General features: G+C 36.2%; 1 protein-coding gene across 1 annotated transcript in view; it reads right to left on the bottom strand.

Annotated features, from left to right (window-relative positions):
- LOC126880581 (NF-kappa-B inhibitor cactus) overlaps nucleotides 1–18,629 on the bottom strand; it is a 51,169-nt gene extending 32,540 nt beyond the window's left edge. Inside the window, exons 1-2 of the mRNA XM_050644529.1 lie at nucleotides 18,014–18,629; nucleotides 4,218–4,573 (exon numbers count right to left, since the gene is read on the bottom strand). Of these exons, the coding sequence (XP_050500486.1) occupies nucleotides 4,218–4,573; nucleotides 18,014–18,426 (769 nt within the window). The 5' untranslated portion in view covers nucleotides 18,427–18,629. The remainder of the gene's footprint in view (nucleotides 1–4,217; nucleotides 4,574–18,013) is intronic.
- Between the last annotated feature and the right edge of the window lie 4,724 nt (nucleotides 18,630–23,353).

The raw sequence follows: 23,353 nt of genomic DNA, 5'->3' as shown, positions 1-23,353 counted from the left end.
TAACAACAAAAATTCACGAAAGAAGGAATATTACAAAAAAGAAAAAAGGCACACCGAGGAAAAAAAGGGATACAGCAAATTGTAGATGCGGGAAAAATTAAACAGAAAACGCTTGAAGAAATGAAATTAATAGAACAAGACAGAAAAGAATGGAAGAGATGGGTGAATTATGTAGTTATACTAAACCCAAATCCGACACTTGAAAGGGTATAAGGAAGGGGAGAAAGAAAGATGTAAATATCAGTATTAACAAAGAAAACAAATCGAAGAATTATTAAAAAAGAAATTTTAAAAATTTCACAGCATCTGATACAAAAAAAAAATAAATTCACGTTGTAACTTTACAAGTACCTCTCGAAATTGTTTAATGATTACAATCCTTCATCTCTTAAGGGTCGTTTAAACACGGCGATAAATCAAACAACTTATCAAGGTCAATCGAGTTGTTGCAACTTATCATTGTGTGTAAACGGTGCATCGCACAACTTATCAAAGTTGGAGTTGGGTTGAAGGTGGTATCGCATTGAATCGCAGCGTCTAAACAGCGTTTCAACTTGTCATCACAACTAGTTGCTGTGACTTATCGTTGTGTTTAAACGACGCTTTAAGGATCGTTTAAACACAGCGATATATCAAACAACTTATCAAGGTCAATCGAGTTGTTGCAACTTATCATTGTGTGTAAACGGTGCATCGCACGACTTATCAAAGTTGGAGTTGGGTTGAGGTTGGTATCAACTTATCACAAGGATCGAGTTGTTTTAATTTATCGTCGTGTCTAAACGGTACAGCGATTTATCATTGGACTTGGGTCGTATCAATTTAGGAGAATCTTACCGTATTAGAATTTATTTACATATATAATTAAATAATGTACAGGGTGATTGATTAGTGGGGTAAAGCTACGTAGATCCGTTATAGTAATAGATAGCAATAAAAGTTAATAACAAAAATTGTAGCCAACTTTTAGATTCACATTTATAAAATTAATTAGAATGTTACATAGGGTGTTCGATAACATAGTGGCAGAAATCATAGAGCAAAACAGCGAAACCAAACAAGTTTGATTTCTCCGCTCGCACTCTTTGTTATTTTTCCGAAAAATGAATCTCGATGTCCTGATATCTGAAGTGTTTCAAAGAAAGCTGTTTTTGAATCAGTAAGATTCCCTATTCAGATGACGACGATGGCTTTTTAAATTTATAACTTTATGCAATTTTATAATTAAATAAATATTATGTAACTTAATAATTATTATTAGTTCTACGTTCTACAGTGTGGCAAAACCAAATGGAATAAATTCATTATTTCGTAAACCGACGACTAAAAAATCCGGACATATTTTTAAATTATGATTTTTTGGCATTTACATACTAGTGACGTCATCCATCTCGAAGCTGAAATAAAAAATATACATGCGGACCAATGTAGAAAAGGTCATTTCATTGTTGTCTTCTTACCGGCGTGAGAAATACAAAATAAGATTTACTATTTTATTTGGACATAAGTCACAATTCGAGTTTGAAATCAAGTTTACTTGACGTTTCGAGTTTCACTTCGGAAATCGTTATCAGTATATAAAAAAACATTCATAAATTAAAAATTTAACTTTTGTTTCTGGTGAAGCAACGCAGTTGGAACAAGCAGAATATTATAATTATTGTCACCGGAAAGCGAAAAAGGTAACGCACAACTTGAAAGAACTTATATATTTCTAACTTCGTTTCTGGTGAAGCAACGCAGTTGGAACAAGCAGATATATTAAGGATCGTTTAAACACAGCGATAAATCAAACAACTTATCAAGGTCAATCGAGTTGTTGCAACTTATCATTGTGTGTAAACGGTGCATCGCACAACTTATCAAAGTTGGAGTTGGGTTGAAGGCGGTATCGCATTGAATCGCAGCGTCTAAACAGCGTTTCAACTTGTCATCACAACTAGTTGCTGTGACTTGTCGTTGTGTTTAAACGACGCTTTATAGTTGTGTCACCGGAAAGCGAAAAAGGTAACGCACAACTTGGGAGAACCTATAGATTTCCAACATGGTTTTTGGTGAAGGAACGCAGTTGGAACAAGCAGATATATTATAATTGTGTCACCGGAAAGCGAAAAAGGTAACGAATAACTTGGAAGAGCCTATAGTTTTCTAACTTCGTTTCTGGTGAAGCAACGCAGTTGGAACAATCAGATATATTATAATTGTGTCACCGGAAAGCGAAAAAGGTAGTCCCTGAAAACTATAGGTTTTTCCAAGTTGTGCGTTACCTTTTTCGCTTACCGGTGACACAATTATAATATATCTGCTTGTTCCAACTCGTTGCTTCACCAGAAGCGAAGTTAGAAAACTATAGGGTCTTCCAAGTTGTGAGTTACCTTTTTCACTTTCCGGTGACACAATTATAATATATCTGGTTGTTCCAACCCTGTTGCTTCACCAGAAGCGAAGTTAGAAAACTATAGATTCTTCCAAGTTGTGCGTTACCTTTTTCGCTTTCTGGAGACACAGTTATAATATTATATCAGCTGCTTTTTCCAACTGTGTTGCTTCACCAGAAACAAAGTTAAATTTTTAATGTATGAATGTTTTTTGTTGATATTTTCAACTCAGGCGCTCCAAAATCAACAAACCACTCGCAAACCCGTCCAAATACGTATTGCGAACCATCAAAGCTTTTGTTGAAAAACCGACAGAAGTTGACGTGCCTGATCCCTTGATCACGCATTTTTAATTACTTTTTCTTTTGCGTAGACAGACGAATAGGGAATGTTGTATACAAATTAAAGTACGGTAATGGTACTTTTTAATAGTGATATAAAATACAGGGTATCCCATTTAAATTTTACTGAAAAAATAATGTACCTAGCTACTTGAGTTTTAACTCACCCTTTATTATATATAAAGTAAATTAGCAATATCAATCATTTTTAAAAATTTTGACAATAAATAAAATATGGCATCAATAAACCATTGCCGTTGTGCTTATTTTTATTTATACAGTGAGTTGAACTTGTTACGATTTTCATATAAAGTTGGTTATAACTTTGTAAATACCCTGTATAACATACCCAACCTTTATATTTTGAAAGTAACAGGATCTATTTGTTTACGATGAAAACTAGTTATAATTCATTGAAGGGTCTAAAAGGGTCTAATGTACACAATGGTCCCCTCTTCAACTTGTTGTGGTCAACTTATCGCAGCGTCTAAACAGCATTTCAACCTCAACAAATCACAGCAACTTGTCATCACAACTAGTTGCTGGACTTATCGCTGTGTTTAAACGCCCCTTTACGTTAAACAGGTAAAATCCCTAATCTTTTTGGTATTTCTCTGCGGTCAGTAGATTGGTTTAACAATCTTAATAGCCGATTTAAAGGATCGTCATAACTTTAAATATTTTTGTTACGGGTGAAATCTAACCACATTGCATCTGATCATTACGATTTCTGATAAATGTGTTTGAGAAACGAAACCGAACATTTCAGCTTATTTCTGATGATTTATTCTCCAAATGATTTGTTTTTGTAATTGTCCATTTTCAAAAAACCGATTTCTATTTTCAAAAAATCGATTTCTATTTTCAAAAAATCGATTTTTTTATTGCACATAAAAATAGTAACTTCAAGCGCATTCACACCGAAGTAAATTCGAGAAATATTACGGGAGTTGAGGAGATTTGGAACAAGAAGAAAATTTGTTTTTCCGTGCAGTAGGCACGATTTTTTGGGAACGAACTGACCTATTTTGCTAAAACTTTTCACAGTTCATCATTATAGTATTGTTTCGTGATTGAATGAAGGGATTTTCACATCAATAGGAAGAATGCTAAAAGATATGACACGAAAATTAATTTAAATTTATTCCAAAACTTTGAACTAGGTACAGTTTTTTTTCAATTCCTTCGTACTGTCATAAGCCAAAGGCATAAACTATAAGGAAATTTTTGATTTGAGATGAACCAGCACCGAAATATTCTGCCTAAACCAAAAAGGCTGGACGAGGAAAACTGTAGGACAAAATGGACAATTTTCAATATTTTAGATGAAAATTTTATAATTTATTCAAATGCTAAAGTTTTCTATGCGTAAATTAAAAGAAAAATGGTTTTTAGAATACAATTATTTGAAAGTTTTTTTTCCTGCAAGACCTATGTATCTCCTTAAGTTTTAAAAACGCCACCACCGTTAATTTGAAATGTTTGATCTAACACTTACCTAAGAAATTCCATTGATCAAAATCACAAGTCTCGTACAAATGTCCTGGATAGCTGAGAGCCAGCTGGTCCCTCTCCTGCACTTGAACGGGCTCGATAATAGCCCTCACGCTCCTGCTGTCATTCTTCCGTGCTGCTACATGAAGGGGTGAATCACCTTGAGGCCCCCTCGGTGAGGGCGTCGCACCTGCCACGATGAGCCATCTGACGATCCTCCATTGTCCTGTCTCGACGGCAAGGTGCAGGGGAGTTTGGTTGTCGTCGTTGGCGGTGTCTAGGAGCTTCGGATGGGGTACGGCACGGATCAGTGCTACGGCCACTTCGAGGAATCCTTGGGCGATCGCCATGTGAAGATGTCTGTAAAGAAATCAAGTTTTTTTTTTATAAAGCTGTCTTTAGAGTAACGTTAATTTGGGTATGAGGTTAGGCATCATGGATAATAGTCTCTATTTAAGGCCCTGGGTACATAATTCGCAAATATTTTACGGCTATCCCTACCTTTTCTGTCTTTACATGGCAAATTACGTGTAGTAAAATTCACACTGGTATGGATATGTAAATATTACTAGAATGCCATTCTACTTGACAATGTCATAACTAACTTAAAGAGATGGCTTTTGAATGTTCTTGGATAACTATTATTTTTTTTTATAATTGCAAATTATTAATTCAGCTAATAAATGTGATAATTTTTTCACTAACTATGTATTCAGTGATTGTAATAATTTATATGTACCTACAACAAAATCTAATACTCAATCGAGAAAAGAGGAAAAGTGTTAAAGTGATTTTTTAATAATATATTGTTACTATGGAACGCTTACAATTTTGAACATCTTTAACAACAAAATACTTGGATCATAGAATATATCTTGATGTATTCTCTGCTTCTATCTTCCATAAATAATACACAGTAAATAACTTTTTATAAAGTTCACGTCTTAATAGTTATTTATGATATAAGTGTTAAAAGTACACGTTTAAGGCACTCATGTGAAAGTTTACAGAATGAGCGAAAGCGAGTTCTGCAATTCACATGAGTGCCTTAAAAATGTACTTTTTAACACGCATATCATAGAATGTTTTTTCTACAAACGTAATTACAGGACAATATCTACAAAAGCTTTTACTTGAACTTGACTGACATTCCAATTTTATATTTTTTTGACATTACATCAAAATTGCATATACGGTCAATACGAACTGCAGTGCCTTAAAATTTTTTTAAAGCACTAGTGCCTTAAAGTATCATTTTTAACGCTCGTATGGAGTGCTAAAAATTTCATCTTTAACACGGTTGTAGAAAAATTAATTTTATTTATCAAATACACTATATATCAATATTATTTAATCAACAACTCGAAATATTCCCGATTCATGTCAAATATTTAAAATTGTCACTGATTGTCACTGTCTGACTGACATTATCCTGACAATATTCTATTCGACTGAGTGCGTTGTATGAAAAAGATAGATTTGGAAAATATTACCACGGGCATTGTGTTAATTTTTTTCGAATCCTGAAAAAACCAATAAATATTTTTGAAAAATCTAAACGCAGAATGAAAGAATAAATTATTACCGAGGGCCGAAAGTCCCTTAGAATAAATAAAAAGTTTATTTTGAATGAGATATTTGAAATTAAAAATAACACTAAATTTTCTCTTGGTTTTTCACCCCTGTAACTTATTAAAATAAAAATTATAGAAGTTTTCAAGGACTTTCGGCTATCGCTAATAACGTAATCTTTCATTCTGCGTTTAAATTTTTCAAAAATACTTATTAGTTTTCTCAGGATTCGAAAAAAATTAATCCCCATTTGAATAGCATTGCAGCCGAAAATACGTACCCATCCTCTTAAGAATAATAGCAGGTCGCATACCATTATATTGGTATGTAGGTGTAGGTCACGGGCGTAGCCAGGGGGGTTTTGGGGGTTCAAACCCTCCCCGAAAAGTTAAGATATTAACATATTTCAAATTTTTATTATGAATATAAAGGTTATTTTATGTAGTTTTAGTCGTTTTGCTTTTTTGAACCCCCTCCGAAACTAAAACCTGGCTACGCCTGTGGTGTAGGTTACGTATACAACAAAAGTTTGACTTTGACTTAAACACACTGGAGACAGAAAGCACAAAACATAAGAGAATGGAGGAAACTGGGGGAAGCCTATGTTCAAAACTATGTTCAAAATTGGACGAATTAAAGGGCAAAAGACGAAGAGGAAAAAGAAGAACGGGGAATGGCATAAAATAACAAACCATGAGCTAATGGAGATGTTTAAGAGACCCAAAACAACACAGAAAATCAGGACACTGTGAGTTAGATGGTTGGGACATGTTTTACGAATGTCAAGAGAAAGAAACGTCCTGAAATTTTTGCAAGCAGGAACAAAGGAAGAAAAAAGAGGGAGATCACGAAAAAATTGGTTTGATACCGTCCGGACTGACAGAAGAAATAGGAAGAAGGGACTGGAGAGAACCAAGTAAAGAACCTGACAATGTGGAAGAATCTAGTCAAGACTATAGAAGCCAAGGGCCTCTAAGGCCTGTATTGCTGTTATTATTACTGTTATTGATAAGAAATAAGTGTTTAAATATATGGAGGTGTAAGTTTATCTCCAATAAGTAGATATTCGTTTCAACTTTCTCGATAGGTTTGCCCCTGTTCCATTTTTGGATGCTTTATCATGCTCAGGTTAGCACCGCATCTTAAATTGTAGTCCATTTTTTATAATGGATATAAAAACACAAATCTATGATCTTGCAATATTTGCCAAAAACCAGTAAATTGTGGTTCTCTGTAGTTTTGAAATTCCAGAAAATCAGGAAAAAAACAAAGTGAATATGTCACAACTAAGTATAGTATGAGTTAACTTCAAAAAATAAACGAACTGTTAAGCAAGTTAACAAACAACTTTTGAGTAAAACAAATTATGTATCAACGATCGAAAACAATGCCGACTGTTTTAGCTGGGAATTCCGAAAATTCTTGGTCTGTTTCAAGAGAAATCCTAGCTCCACATACTGATGAAGGCAGATCCGGACTAGGATTAAAGATCGCCGTTTTTTTCGACGATGATGCGACGTATCTTAGACTTTGTTCCTTTAACCTCCAAAGTGAATGTGAACGTACTTAAAAATATACATAAAAATTCCTCAAATTACTCAACTTGCATACATAATCATTTAAATAGACATTCCTTCATAAAAATGGAAATTTATGAGTTATATAATTATTGTAAAGAATTGCGTCTATGATTTATTGTTTTATCCTGTATAGAGCAGAATTTGAAGATAAGCAATTATTAAGCTAATAGACCCTTACAGAATTACCTAACATATTTTTATTTGAATGGAATTATTATCTCAAACAAGCGGCATGATAACAGAATACAACAGATAAAATAACTATCCCATATCAAACAGAGATATCTTTAGAAGCCTTGTATAAATTGTCCATGAGACCATTAGAGGATAAGGCAATAAGAAAGTAAAACAAGATATTTATGCTTGTTCCTATTTGATACATTGTCTCCTCTTCATCTAAATGTGAAGATTTCCTTTTGAAATCATTTGGAAATTTAATCCTAATCAATAGAATAGACGTATACGCATGTCTGGTTGGTTACGAGACAGCGTTTATCTCCAATCTGAAAAAATATATCGAAACTTTTCACAAAAGCGTGGACCTTGAAAGAAGATATACGTGCAGAAGATTGAAGCATTTGAGATGTGGCTATATCGGAAAATACTTAAGATCCCATTTGTGATTAACCTAGTCACCAATGAAGAGGTTCTAAGAATAATGAAGAAGAACCTAGAGATACCGACCACCATAAAATCTCAGAATCAAACGAACAATACTACATATTATGTCCTCCTACAAACCATCTTGTAATGAAAAGTACTTGGAAATCGAGATCCAGGAAGAACATCCTGGTTATAGAACCTCAGAACCTGGTTTAACAGAACTGTGCAGAGCTGAAAATGTTGCCGACCTGTTGGTTTCTAGGAGAGGAAGACCAAGGAAGACGCTTAAGCAGATCATGTCAGTAAAGGCGATTGATATTGGTATGATTCAAGAAGAAACTTATGGGATGGGCAAATGTAATTAGGAAAATCGACCCCGCATATGATACTCTTCTGAATAAATTATACCTATAGTTATAAAAGAAGATAATCAGACTTAACAGTAGCTCTGGCTAGAGCACTTATCTTGAGAAATGGATATAATACGGCAAGTTTGAATGGAATCCTGTGAAGAACAGCAACATAAAGACAGATTTTAGGTAGAAAGTAAGAATATACTACAAATTTAACATGAGTTAGGTAAAATAGCAACAAAAGAAGAGGAACAGCTACGATAAGATAATAAACTAACAATTTTATACTTGAATACAAACAACCACTCGATAAGAATCGCTTTAAATCAATAGAGAATTAGTAGACTGTAGATGCCATACCAGAACCTAAATAGTTTCGATGTGTGTCGCCAGAAATAACATCGGTATCTAGCCGTTGACAACTAAGAATAGACTCGCTACTTATAAATAATATTCTTAAGGTCTAACAAGCCGTCTCCTATGCAGATCTCGCGGATGTAACCAGACTTACTCATCTCGTTTGTATTTCGACTATGTCAAAATTTCGTTCAAGGAAAATTCGACGTGGTATTGTTTATTCGACACATTTTTATGGAAAATTTAATGTGCTTCAGCTTCATCCTTCTGAACATGTTTGAAGATGAATTGTTGTATTATTAAAACAAAGAATGTGTGTGTGTACTTTGTACGCACGTAAGAAATTATACTTATAACAGAATAAAACACACACAAACACATTGAAAAATGCCACAAATGATTTCTGAACAATAATTGTTGGAAAAATTTTAATTAAATACGTATTTTCTTAAAAAAAATTATATAATAATATACTTACAATCATAAAATGTATAAAAAAAATAAAAGTTTCTATTAGGGATTGAACCCACGTGCATTGTGTTCAAGTTCCAGCACCTTTGGATCTCGGCTGCGGGGACATATTATTATGCATTATACTAGAGCAACTTGGAAGAAAGATAGAGCAATTGAGCAACTTGACACTTCCGAATTTAACCACATTAGTTTGATGTCTACGGAATTCAAATATTACAGTACAACAAAACAGAGCAAGAAAACAATATCAGATGAATATTGCCGCCATTTCTTTTTAATGCCTATTCGGAAGAGATCGTTAAAAGGATTTTTGAGAGTGAAACAGCTGGAATAAAAGTAAACGGGGTGTTCATTAACTACATTGGATATATGAGAAGGATGACACTGTCATCTTTACAGAAAATACTGAAGATCTTCAGAGGCTGGTGACCAGAATAGTGGAGTATGGGCAAGAATACGGTCTAACAATTAACGTCAAGAAGATAAAATTTATGAGAATATCGAAAACTCGAAAGAAATAACGAGAATATTTTCATAAACGGCACCTAGTGATGTTAGAAGAGAATATTCTCGGCCAGAAAATTCTCTCGAGAATATTCTCGCCAAAATTTTTCTATATTTTCAAGAACCGAAACAAAAATAAAAACTAGATACGGGTCAAATTATTATAATTTAAAAAATATGTAGGTATATTGTTTTTGCCAATCCTATGAACCACTAGCAAGGGTGTTAACAGTGTCAATATTTATTGTTTTGGTGCAATATTAACGTGCAAATATTTAGAATGGTGTTCATTTAAGCAGAGAAGAACAAGTTGAGGAAACTGAGTTTGTAGATAATTTTAGCAACTTTAAAATATGGTGATGAGTCCGCTGAAATAATGGCAGATTTGGCACTTTATCGGTCTAAGGAGGGATTTTTTGGAAAATCATACGTTGTAAAATCAATTGAAAAACTAGACTTAATCATATGGTGAAAAGGTACATGTTTCGGAACAAAATTAACTAAAATAGTAGTTGATATATTATTAAGCATGCTTTTATCCAGTGCAGCGACTGAAAGAAGTTTCAGTACTTATGGTTTTTTTTATCCACTCCTCTAAAAGAAACCGGCTCACTGCTGAACGGGCTCGTAAGGTAACTTTTATTGCTCACAATTTAAAATTGTTAAACGGGCTCCACACTCTCGGCGAAGTTACTTCGCCAAAGTTGACCGAAGTCCAAAGTGCCCTCTCTACACACTCGTTCGAAGTGCGACACCGACAAAGAGCGGTGCGATACCGACAAAGATCCCTTTGACCAGACCGACAGATTTCGGAAGTAGAACGAAGTTAGACAAAGTTACACAAGGTGGCCGTCTACACTCTCGTACTTGTTGAACCTCGATCGACTTCGGCGAGAGTGAAGTGCGGGCTTTAGACGTAGACCAATCCATGTCTGAGCTGGCCACTCGTGAAAAACAAAATCCCACAACTCATCAGTACATTGAAATTCAGATTGTAGATGACTAGGATGAGCTAATGATAGAAATAGATTCTGAATCTGAAGTCTCATCTTTTATCATGCCACATCGATTATTTGCTGTTAAGAAGAAAATTTCATTTTTTTATCAAAGAAATTTTGTGTTTTCCGTTGTTTTTGTATTTTTTATATACAAAGAACCCTGTTGTTTCGTCTCATAATTTTGTATATAAGATCATGATTTTTAAAACCCTATTTTTCATCAACAATATTCTTAAGTGCGTCATGGGGTTCATTCTCAGAAAATTCTTCATATCGAGAATATTCTCGAGAATATTCTCGGGAATATTTTCCGATTTTTCATTCTCGAGAATTTTCCAACACTAACGGCACCAATGCTAAACGAGTAGTCCAATATGCATATCTTGGAACAATGATCAACTCCACAAATGATTACTTCCAGGAGATCAACATCAGAATAGAAAAGGCTAGAGCAAATTTTAACAGTGCTCTGTTCACGAGATTTGAAGTTGGAGCTAAGAGTTAGGTGCTACGTTTTCTCGACTTTGATTTATGGAATGAAAGCTTGGACCTTGAATGCTGCATCAATGAAAAAATTGGAATCATTCGAGCTGTATACAGAACACGTCACAAACAAAGAGGTTCTGAGAAAGATGAATAAAGAAATGGAAATCTTAATTACAATCAAAACAAGAAAATTGGAATATCTCTGACATATTACACGTCGAGATAGGTACAACTTGCTCCAATTGATTGTAGAGGAAAATATTCAAGGAAAACGTTATAGGGTGTTGTTATTAATAAAGAAATATCTTATATGCATGTATATAATACATATGTATACAGGGTGAGGCAGATAAAAGTCCTATTAGAAATATCTCGAGAACTAAAGGCAACAGAATCATGAGAACCGGAATAAAGGGGTTTTGAAGAGTGATCTATTTAAAGAAAATATTTTCATCTATTTCCTACTTCCGGTTATACCGGAAGTTGCTTATAACTTCGTTTTTTTTAATGGGACACCCCGTATATTTTTACATTTTTGGATTCTCCTCGATGTCTTCTTTCTTCAAATATGAGGTTTTGTAATATTATGCAGGGTAGTTTAAAAGATAATTACGTTTTTTTTTCTTAATTTCTTAGCAACATTCACACCCTGTAGAATTGTATTAGTTTGACATCGAAAAAACTCTATTTATGTTCAAATGGTTTCTAATATAGTCTACTATTGTTATTACTTGTTAGTATAGCTAATTTTTTAATTTTAGTATACAGTGTTGGTCGAAACTCGGAATGAGTTTTTTTTAATGGAACACCCTGTATTTTAGTATTGTAAGGAAGTGATATTTTATGGTACTTTTTTATTTTATAAGTATTCCCTATACCTAACTGCTTTAATTTGTGAGTTATTGGTGATTCAAGCCAAATATTAACTGTAACAAAAAATACGTGAAATTTTATTAGGTTGGCCGGTTGGTTATATCACAAATAATTTTTCGGAAATAAATATTAATCTAGACTGATCCTTAAAATTAGCAATAATGGTCGAGCTACCAAAATAAATACGTAGTTAAGATTGTTGGTTAAATTAACAATTAAGCACAAATAAAAGAAGTTAGGTATAGGGAATGCTTAAGAAATAAAAAAGTACCATAAAATATCATTTCATTACAATACTAAAAACAGGGTGTTCTATTTAAGAAAACCCAGAAAATACTCATTCTGAGTTTCGACCAACCCTGTATACTAAAATTAAAAAATTAGCTATACTAACAATTCTTAACAATAGTAGACTATATTAAAAATCATTTAAACATAAATAGAGTTTTTCATGTCAAACTACTACAATTCTACAGGGTGTGAATATTGCTAAGAAAGTAAGAAAAAAAGGTAATTATCTTTTAAACTACCCTGTATAATATTACAAAACCTCATATTTTAAGAAAGAAGACTTCGAGGAGAATCCAAAAATGTAAAATATACAGGGTGTCCCATTTAAAAAACGAAGTTATAAGCAACTTCCGGTATAACCGGATCACTCCGGTTATAGATCACTCTTCCAAACCCCTTCATACCAATTTTCATAATTCTGTTGCCTTTAGTTCTCGATATATTTCTAATAGGCCAGTTATCTGCCTCACCCTGTACACATAAAATTTTTATCGTCCATTAATAGCCTGGCTAATGCCATCCCCTCTTTGTGAACACACACACACACACACACACACACACACACACACACACACACACACACACACACACACACACACACACACACACACACACACACACACACACACACACACACACACACACACACACACACACACACACACACACACACACACACACACACACACACACACACACACACACACACACACACACACACACACACACACACACACACACACACACACACACACACACACACACACACACACACACACACACACACACACACACACACACACACACACACACACACACACACACACACACACACACACACACACACACACACACACACACACACACACACACACACACACACACACACACACACACACACACACACACACACACACACACACACACACACACACACACACACACACACACACACACACACACACACACACACACACACACACACACACACACACACACACACACACACACACACACACACACACACACACACACACACACACACACACACACACACACACACACACACACACACACACACACACACACACACACACACACACACACACACACACACACACACACACACACACACACACACACACACACACACACACACACACACACACACACACACACACACACACACACACACACACACACACACACACACACACACACACACACACACACACACACACACACACACACACACACACACACACACACACACACACACACACACACACACACACACACACACACACACACACACACACACACACACACACACACACACACACACACACACACACACACACACACACACACACACACACACACACACACACACACACACACACACACACACACACACACACACACACACACACACACACACACACACACACACACACACACACACACACACACACACACACACACACACACACACACACACACACACACACACACACACACACACACACACACACACACACACACACACACACACACACACACACACACACACACACACACACACACACACACACACACACACACACACACACACACACACACACACACACACACACACACACACACACACACACACACACACACACACACACACACACACACACACACACACACACACACACACACACACACACACACACACACACACACACACACACACACACACACACACACACACACACACACACACACACACACACACACACACACACACACACACACACACACACACACACACACACACACACACACACACACACACACACACACACACACACACACACACACACACACACACACACACACACACACACACACACACACACACACACACACACACACACACACACACACACACACACACACACACACACACACACACACACACACACACACACACACACACACACACACACACACACACACACACACACACACACACACACACACACACACACACACACACACACACACACACACACACACACACACACACACACACACACACACACACACACACACACACACACACACACACACACACACACACACACACACACACACACACACACACACACACACACACACACACACACACACACACACACACACACACACACACACACACACACACACACACACACACACACACACACACACACACACACACACACACACACACACACACACACACACACACACACACACACACACACACACACACACACACACACACACACACACACACACACACACACACACACACACACACACACACACACACACACACACACACACACACACACACACACACACACACACACACACACACACACACACACACACACACACACACACACACACACACACACACACACACACACACACACACACACACACACACACACACACACACACACACACACACACACACACACACACACACACACACACACACACACACACACACACACACACACACACACACACACACACACACACACACACACACACACACACACACACACACACACACACACACACACACACACACACACACACACACACACACACACACACACACACACACACACACACACACACACACACACACACACACACACACACACACACACACACACACACACACACACACACACACACACACACACACACACACACACACACACACACACACACACACACACACACACACACACACACACACACACACACACACACACACACACACACACACACACACACACACACACACACACACACACACACACACACACACACACACACACACACACACACACACACACACACACACACACACACACACACACACACACACACACACACACACACACACACACACACACACACACACACACACACACACACACACACACACACACACACACACACACACACACACACACACACACACACACACACACACACACACACACACAAAAACAATGTAGTTGTTTACAAAAACAATGTAGTTGTTTAGGAAAATAAAACAACAACCAAAAGACAGATAATAAATTGAGGGATTTAGATAGTTATATTAAATAAATGTTTATGAAAGAAGAAATGTGAATTCATAGACGGATGCTGAAGATACCCTGGACAGCAAGAAAAACTAATGAAAAAGTACTAAGGAGAGTCAACAAAGATAAGAGAGTATTATCTGGGACATACAGTGAAAGGAAATCGATAAAGAATATATAATTTTACTGATCCTTAAAGGCAAAATAGAGGGCAGTAGAAGAGCAGGAAGAAAATAAGTTTCTTGGTTAAAGAACATTCGTGAATGAACTCACGATATCAAATGCAGAAGATCGAGAAGCCTTCGCAATGGTGATCGCCAACATCTGATAATTCTGATATGCTACGTGAAGAAGAAGAAATGAATATTATCTCATTTTTTGAAGGAGACACATATGACCCCAGAAATTGATCTCACATTGATTTCTGCTTCAAATGAAACTGATGGACATAACCTAATATAATACCAAATAAAAAAGGAGTAAAATTTAGTCAAAACCAAGGATTTTAAAGCAAAAAGATTTGAGCATTCCAAGACGTCAGAGATATCAGATCAAAACATGATCATTGGAAGTAAAGTACAGGGCAACAGATCACTAGGGAGACGTCAGAACTCATGGTTGAAAGACCTGAAGACATGATTTGACACTGTGTCTTCAGACAACATGAATGCCATGTTTCTATTGACACCTGTCACAGAAAGCATGTCAGATTACAATCGGCAGATGGAATCTTCATTCTGGTGTGGAACTATACACTATCTCCGCTTTTATTATAAGTTTTTCTAATTATTTTGTCATGTAAGAGATTCAGTGTGAACTACTTAATGAAACTATTGAAAGAGATAACAAAAAAGAACAGAACAGATAGAAAACATACTCCGATAGATAAATTAGGCTATCATGTTGACTCCCTAACCATCAATTAACAAAAAAATGTTCCAAAAAAACACTTATTAACCGATTTCTATTATTAAACACTAATTAAATTTTCCAATCATTATTCTCCAATAGGCATTCATGTTAAGGTCAACTTGTGTAGTTGACAAAGTTCACTCAACTTTTTTGATAAGCACCATAAATATTCCTATATCTAGATAATAGACAAAATTAGGGACTAGTCCAGACTGTTCCACAAATACCAGCTTTTCACAGCCGGAAACTCTTATCAAAACAGGTACCATTAAAAATCAATAATGATGAAGATAAAACTGTCTACATCAAACAAAAGAGGAACAAAATTTAAGTACCTGAGATGGATACACGTAAAACGAAAATTTATAGACAAAAGAAATAATCCCCATACTATTAGAAAGAAAAAGATTCAAAATACTAAAGAAATTCAGTAACAAACGGTTGAAATCATTGTTATAAGCAAGGGTCGACAAAAGCTTGATGAGTTCTTAATGAATTCCAGTGAAACTAGGTAAAAGCGGATAAAATATGAAGTACCGGGAACTACGACTTAAATCATACCCTACTCACCAAAGAAACAAGTATTTTGGGTATTGTTGTGACTCATGGATTAAACAAAATAATATTGGCGGGTATATCAAACCACCGCTTCGTCAACCCAAACCACAATATATAAATAATCGCTGGAAGTATTAACACAACCCAGAATTGCTGGAAATATGTCACACGTGGGAATTTACTCATTCCATAAAAGCAGGAATCTCAGATTCCAAATGGGAAAACACAAAAATATGTACAATATATACCGACAAAAGGAAAAACCCGTATGTACAACAATTGTTGTACACACCAATTTTGACATACTTACGGATCTGAATGTTGGCAAATGAAGATGAAAGAGAAGAAAAAACTGGAAGTAGTAAGTAGTAGAAATGGACTATCTAAGAAAAGCGTATTGGATATCCAGACATGATCACATCCAAATGAAGATGTAAGAAGAACAGGAAGGATTTACAATAGCGGCGCAGATACAATAGAATCCCAACAGCTTTTATGGTACGGGCATGTAATGCAAATGAAAAGATAAAGGATAGCTAAAACACGCTTTAAACTATGTTCCATGGATTAGAAAATGAAGGAATAGAAGGAATCAGAGGAATAATGAAAGATAGGAGGAATGGACCGACCAAAAAAGGTGGAGATCGAAATGAGGCAGAGGCTGCAGGACCTCCGTAAATAGATAAAACAAAAAGGGGGTTATATAGCAACGAATTCCACATTATATCGGTGTTTGAACGTTGTGATATTAGTCACAAACACCATGTAATCAAAGAAAGCAAAATTTCAGACCTATTCGAAGACTAAAACATGCAGAATACACTGAATACATATAATTACTGCATCAAATCCATACAGAATGAAACTCAACCATGTCATCAGAAAATTAAATGCTAAATTTCGTGAAAAATATTGAGATATGGGGCAGTAAATATTAATTTTCCAAGTAACCCAATAACAATTAGTGTTACGCCTATGAATAAAACAGTAACACTTAATATCGAATCGGTTGCCTAACCTCTTGAACCCAAACAAAGGCCATTTTAATTACATTACAATTAATTTCAGCTTTGGAAAGTACAGAAATTCTACTTACGTGTCTCCTTCTTCATCTTGCTCGTAGTAGATCTTCCATGGAATAGCCTCGGCAGGCTTGACCTGCTTTTTGGTAAAGGAATCAACAGGTGCCGTTGGTTTTTTCGTCGGATTGTTCAGATCGTTCACTCCAGACTCGATTTCCTTAATGCTTATCTTGGAAAAGCTCTCCGTAAGGCACACGCCACTGTCCAGAAGCATGGGTTCAACTTTCTTTTCCTCTTCCTCGGTAAAAGAAGCTGTGGTGTTGAGGGGTTTGTCGACGTCTTCGATTAAACCCGAATCTAGGATTTCCTCGGATATTTCTCCCGATATGAACCCGCTGTCAGTCTTGGAGGATTCGTAGTAGATAGCCTTTTTGTCTTCGCTGGCTGATGAAGCACTTGTATCTGGAAAATTTTGTTGCTTAGACATTTTTGTAAGTTCTTGTTCAATGTGGTTAAAGGGAAAACTGATTGTCACTTTATAAACGTTCGTTACGACACGATAATAGGGTAAAAAAGCACTTAAATAGTCAAACACAGGGTAAAAGTCGGTTAAAAAGCATTCGTATTCGAAAAGTAGCTCGATAAATGAACTTTACTCTTTCACAGTCACTCGAAAACTGAAGGAAGAATTTCGCATGGTTTCTAAAAGCGAATGTTTTCGGGAATCCCTGGTCATGCGCAGTGGGGAGAGTTCAGTTAATGCAGTGACGTACCGGTTCGGACGGAAAATTTCTAATTTTGTAATTTATTATTAATTTTGCTTATGTTGGATGCTACCGCGACGATTTGTGTGGATTGTAGAGCGGTAGGAAATTCCAAAAGAGAAATTAAAAATGTTTTTTTTGGGAGAAAGCTATACTATCAGTTTGGAATTTTTAATGATTTGTTTGGTTCCAACTAAAAAGCAAAAAGCCCGACGAATGTTTTTGGCAAATAAAAAAAACCTCAACATAATAATGTTACAACAAGGTCAGTTCTGTGTGCAGATAATCGAGAGTTATACATAAAAATATTAAAAAGATAACGTAATATACAGATACCACATATTTTCCAGAAACGCATTTTTTTCTTCTTCTTCTCCTTCTTCTTTTTGCGTAGACATGACTTTTGTTTTTTCAATGTGCCTCCAATAAGTTGTCGTTCCATTGTTTTCGTGGTCTTCCCTCTGATCGTCTTCCTATTGGGGAACCGTCTCTCACCGTCCTTACTGCTCTATTTGTTGTCATTCGCATTAAGTGGTCATTCCATTCTACTCTTCTGTTTCTTACCCAGTTATTACTCTTCTCCACCTTGCATCTCGGTCGCATATCTGTACTTCTAGCTCTGTCCCATAGTGTTTTGCCATCGATTTTTCGAAGGGTTTTCACCTCTGCTGTTTCTAGCATTCTTTTTGTTCTCTCTGTGTCAGGTCGTGTTTCTGCCGCGTGTGTCATTATTGGTCTGATGACTTTTGTAAATTCTGCCATTCATTTCTTTCACTTCCGTTTCAAGCTTTCCGTAGCTAGGTAGTATGATGCCTAGATACTTAAACACCATCACTTGTTCTATTATCTGACCCTACAGGTTTAATTTACATCTTAGTAATTGGCTGTTACAGCCATGCATTTTGTTTCTTTTGGGGACGTTAACTTAACACGTTCAATTTTCAGGCGGTTATATTAAATTGGTGCAGCATACGTTGTAAATCATCTTCACTTTGAGATATTACTTTTGCATCGTCTGCATAGTATATTTTAAGTTGTTTTTCTACCCTTTGGTACCCTTTCTTAGCACTTACTTTGTATATTATTTCATTCATGATCAGGTTGAACAATAGAGAACTCAGGAAATCCCCCTGTTTTATTTCATTGCCAGCTTCAACTCGGAAAGTTAATTCTTCTTCTACTATTACTGTTATTACGTTGCTTTGGTAGATATTTTCGATCGTTTTAATTATTCCTAGAGATACCTCACTGGCGTACAATAAATGAATAACATCCTTTAATTTGACCCTGTCAAATGCCTTCTTAAGGTCCGCGAAACATAAATATGTTTTCGGGAATCCCTGGTCATGAGCAGTGGGGGAGTTGTTCAGTTAATGCACTGAAGTACCGGTTCGGACGGAAAATTTCTAATTTTGTAATTTATTATTAATTTTGCTTATATTGGATGCTACCGCGACGATTTGTGGAGCGGTAGGAAATTCCAAAAGAGAAATTAAAAATGTTTTTTTTTGGGAGAAAGCTAGACTATCAATTTGGAATTTTTTATGATTTGTTTGGTTCTTGGTAAATAAAAAAACCTTAATGCAATAATGTTTCAACAAGGTCAGTTCTGTGTGCAGATAATCGAGAGTTATATAAAACAATATTAAAAAAAATAATGTAATTTTATAGGTACCGAATATATTCCAAAAATGCATTTTGTTTTCACCCAATTTTGAAAAAATATGAAAACTTTGAATTATTTACGTCCGTCTGTCCGTCTGTCTGTCTGTCTGTCTGTGATCACAACTCCTCCGTCAATATACCAGCTAGAATGACAAATGAGGTGTCAAATGAAAGCTTATAATCCAAGGATTGTACTAAAGGTGAGATATTTGACCTAGGCTGTCTGTCCGTCGGTCCGTACGACCGCGAATATAACTCCTCCGTCATTATACCAGGTTGAATGACAAATGAGGTGTCAAATGAAAGCTTATAATGCAAGGATGGTACTAAATGTAAGAAATTTGACCTAGGCTGTCTGTCCGTCCGACTGCGAATATAACTCCTCCGTCATTATACCAGGTAGAATGACAAATGAGGTGTCAAATGAAAGCTTATAATGCAAGGATGGTACTAAATGTGATAAATTTGACCTAGGCTGTCTGTCCGTCCGACTACGAATATAACTCCTCCGTCACTATACCAGGTAGAAATTGAGGTGTCGAATGAAAGCTTATAATCCAAGGATGGTACTAAATGTGCGAAATTTGACGTAGGACTTCCGGTTTTATAAATGCGACCAGAAGTACTGTTTTAAAGTCACCGGAATATATACTTCCGGTTTCATGACTGTCTGTTCATCTGTCTTTCCGTCCACGAATACAACTCCTCCATTATTAATACAGATAGAATGACAAATGAGGTGTCGAATGAAAGCTTATAACCCAAGGATGGTATTAAAGATGAGAAATTTGACATCGGACTTCCGGTTTTAGAGTTGCAACCGTATAAACTGTTCTAAAGTCACCGAAGTAGTATAAGTATAAGTACTTATAAGTATAAGTAATTCGACGTGCCTTAGCAAGATGAGAAAAAAATTTTGTTTTGGTTTTTATATCATTTCCGCTTAAAAAGTTCTAACCAGAAGTGCCGTTATAGTCGCAGAAATAGTACATCTAACACATCAATCGAAGCGTATTGAAAAGTTGACTTTTAATCTTTAGTTCTGTTTTGAAGTCATTTCTGTTTAAACAATGATGACCCAAAGTTTAGTCAAAATGACTCAAAATTAATAAAATTACACGAAGCGTTCAAATATCGACTTCCAGTTCTACTTTCGATTACTTTGGGTGAAAACCTAGGACTTACGAAGTCCAATTACTTGTTTAATGATAAAATTTAAAATACTTGTCGTTGGGCTTATGACTTGACTTCTTCTTCTTCTTCTTCTTCTTCTTCTTCTTCTTCTTCTTCTTCTTCTTCTTCTTCGTGTGCCTCATCCTTTAAAGACATTGGCGATGATTACGGCCCATTTTACTCTGTTTGCAGCGGTTCTGAAGAGTTCTATTGCCATTTTTCCACTCCACTGGTCTCTCCAGTCCTCTTTTTTCCTCCTCTTTCCCTTGTATAACCAATCGCATCAACTCATATTTTTCATTTCTTAATATGTGACCAAAGTAGCTCATTTTTCTTTTCTTCATAGTGTTGAGTATTTCTTTTTCTATGTCATCTTTCTTACCTAATGTTTCCGTGTTTGTTACGTGTTGTGTCCATGATATTTTCCACATTCTTCGATAACATTTGTTCATCAATTGTGTCTGTAATTGTCCAGGCTTCAACTCCATATAAAAGGCCAGAGAATACATAGAATTTCAATATTCTAGTTCTAATTTCCGTTCCCATGCAATTCGACATTTTTGATAAATCAAGAAAAATTATTTCATTTTAATTTTAACAAATGAACTGATTTCAAATGACAAAATTTACCATGTCTAATAGATCTGAACCATCTTTAATAGATCAACAGGAATTCACTCATTCGGTGAAGATATCGTTAGATATAGTGGTCAGAAGTATGAAAGACTTAGTGCAGTGTTTTAAAAAGTTTGCGAACGCTGCAAGTAAACTAGGACCTGCTGTAAACGAGGAAAAAACAAATATTTTGGTTACTAAAAACCTTGAAAATATTCAACAGAGAATCTACATTAACAAATACTACACCTTTCAGCAAGTCAAAGACTTTACATATCAAATGTTGAATGGGTCTTGACGTATAACTTTACATATCCTTGATCGCTATTAAATACAACAAACACGACAAGCGACGAAGTAAAAAGACGCATAGCAATAGCAAACAAGTCGTTCAAAACATCTAAATAAAAACCTAAAACGTTCATTAGAGCTTAACATTTTTGGGGCGTAACAAAATACTCCGAAAGATTTTTGGGGCAGTAAATGAAAATGTTCTATGGCACTCTGTACACAAATCCAGATATGGACACATTGCTAGAATGTCAGATAATGAGTAGGTACACGAAGATGTTGACATTTTCAAACCCAGATCGCAGAAGAACCCAAGAAGGCAAGAAGGCCTTAAGATTCCTCTTCTTCTTTTTCTTCTTCTCCTTTTTTATAGACATGGCTCTGTCTGTTTTTTCAATGTGCCTCTAGTAAGTTGTCGTTCCATCGTTTTCGTGGTCTTCCCACTGATCGTCTTCCTATTGGGGAACCGTCTCTCGCTGTCCTGACTACCCTATTTCTTGTCATTCGGCTTATGTGGTCATTCCATTCTATTCTTCTGTTTCTTACCCAGTTATTAATGTTATCCACCTTACATCTCCGTCGTATATCTGTACTTCTAGCTCTGTCCCATAGAGTCTTACCATCGATTTTTCGAAGAGTTTTCATCTCTGCTGTTTCGAGCCATCTTTTTGTCCTCTCTGTGTCGGGTCGTGTTTCTGCCGCGTATGTCATTATTGGTCGGATGAATGTTTTGTAAATTCTGCCTTTCATTTCTTTTCCGATATTTTTATTTCTCCATATTGTGTCATTCAGGCAACCTGCGGCTCTGTTTGCTCTATTCACTTGATCTTCCACTTCTGTTTCGAGCCTTCCGTAGCTAGATAGTGTGATGCCTAGGTATTTAAACTCCATCACTTGTTCTATTAT

This window comes from Diabrotica virgifera, chromosome 2 (genome assembly GCF_917563875.1).
Source record: "Diabrotica virgifera virgifera chromosome 2, PGI_DIABVI_V3a".
Classification (NCBI taxonomy): Eukaryota; Metazoa; Arthropoda; class Insecta; order Coleoptera; family Chrysomelidae; genus Diabrotica; species Diabrotica virgifera.
Note: the sequence above shows the minus strand (reverse complement) of the source record. Positions and strands in the feature narration are given on the sequence as shown.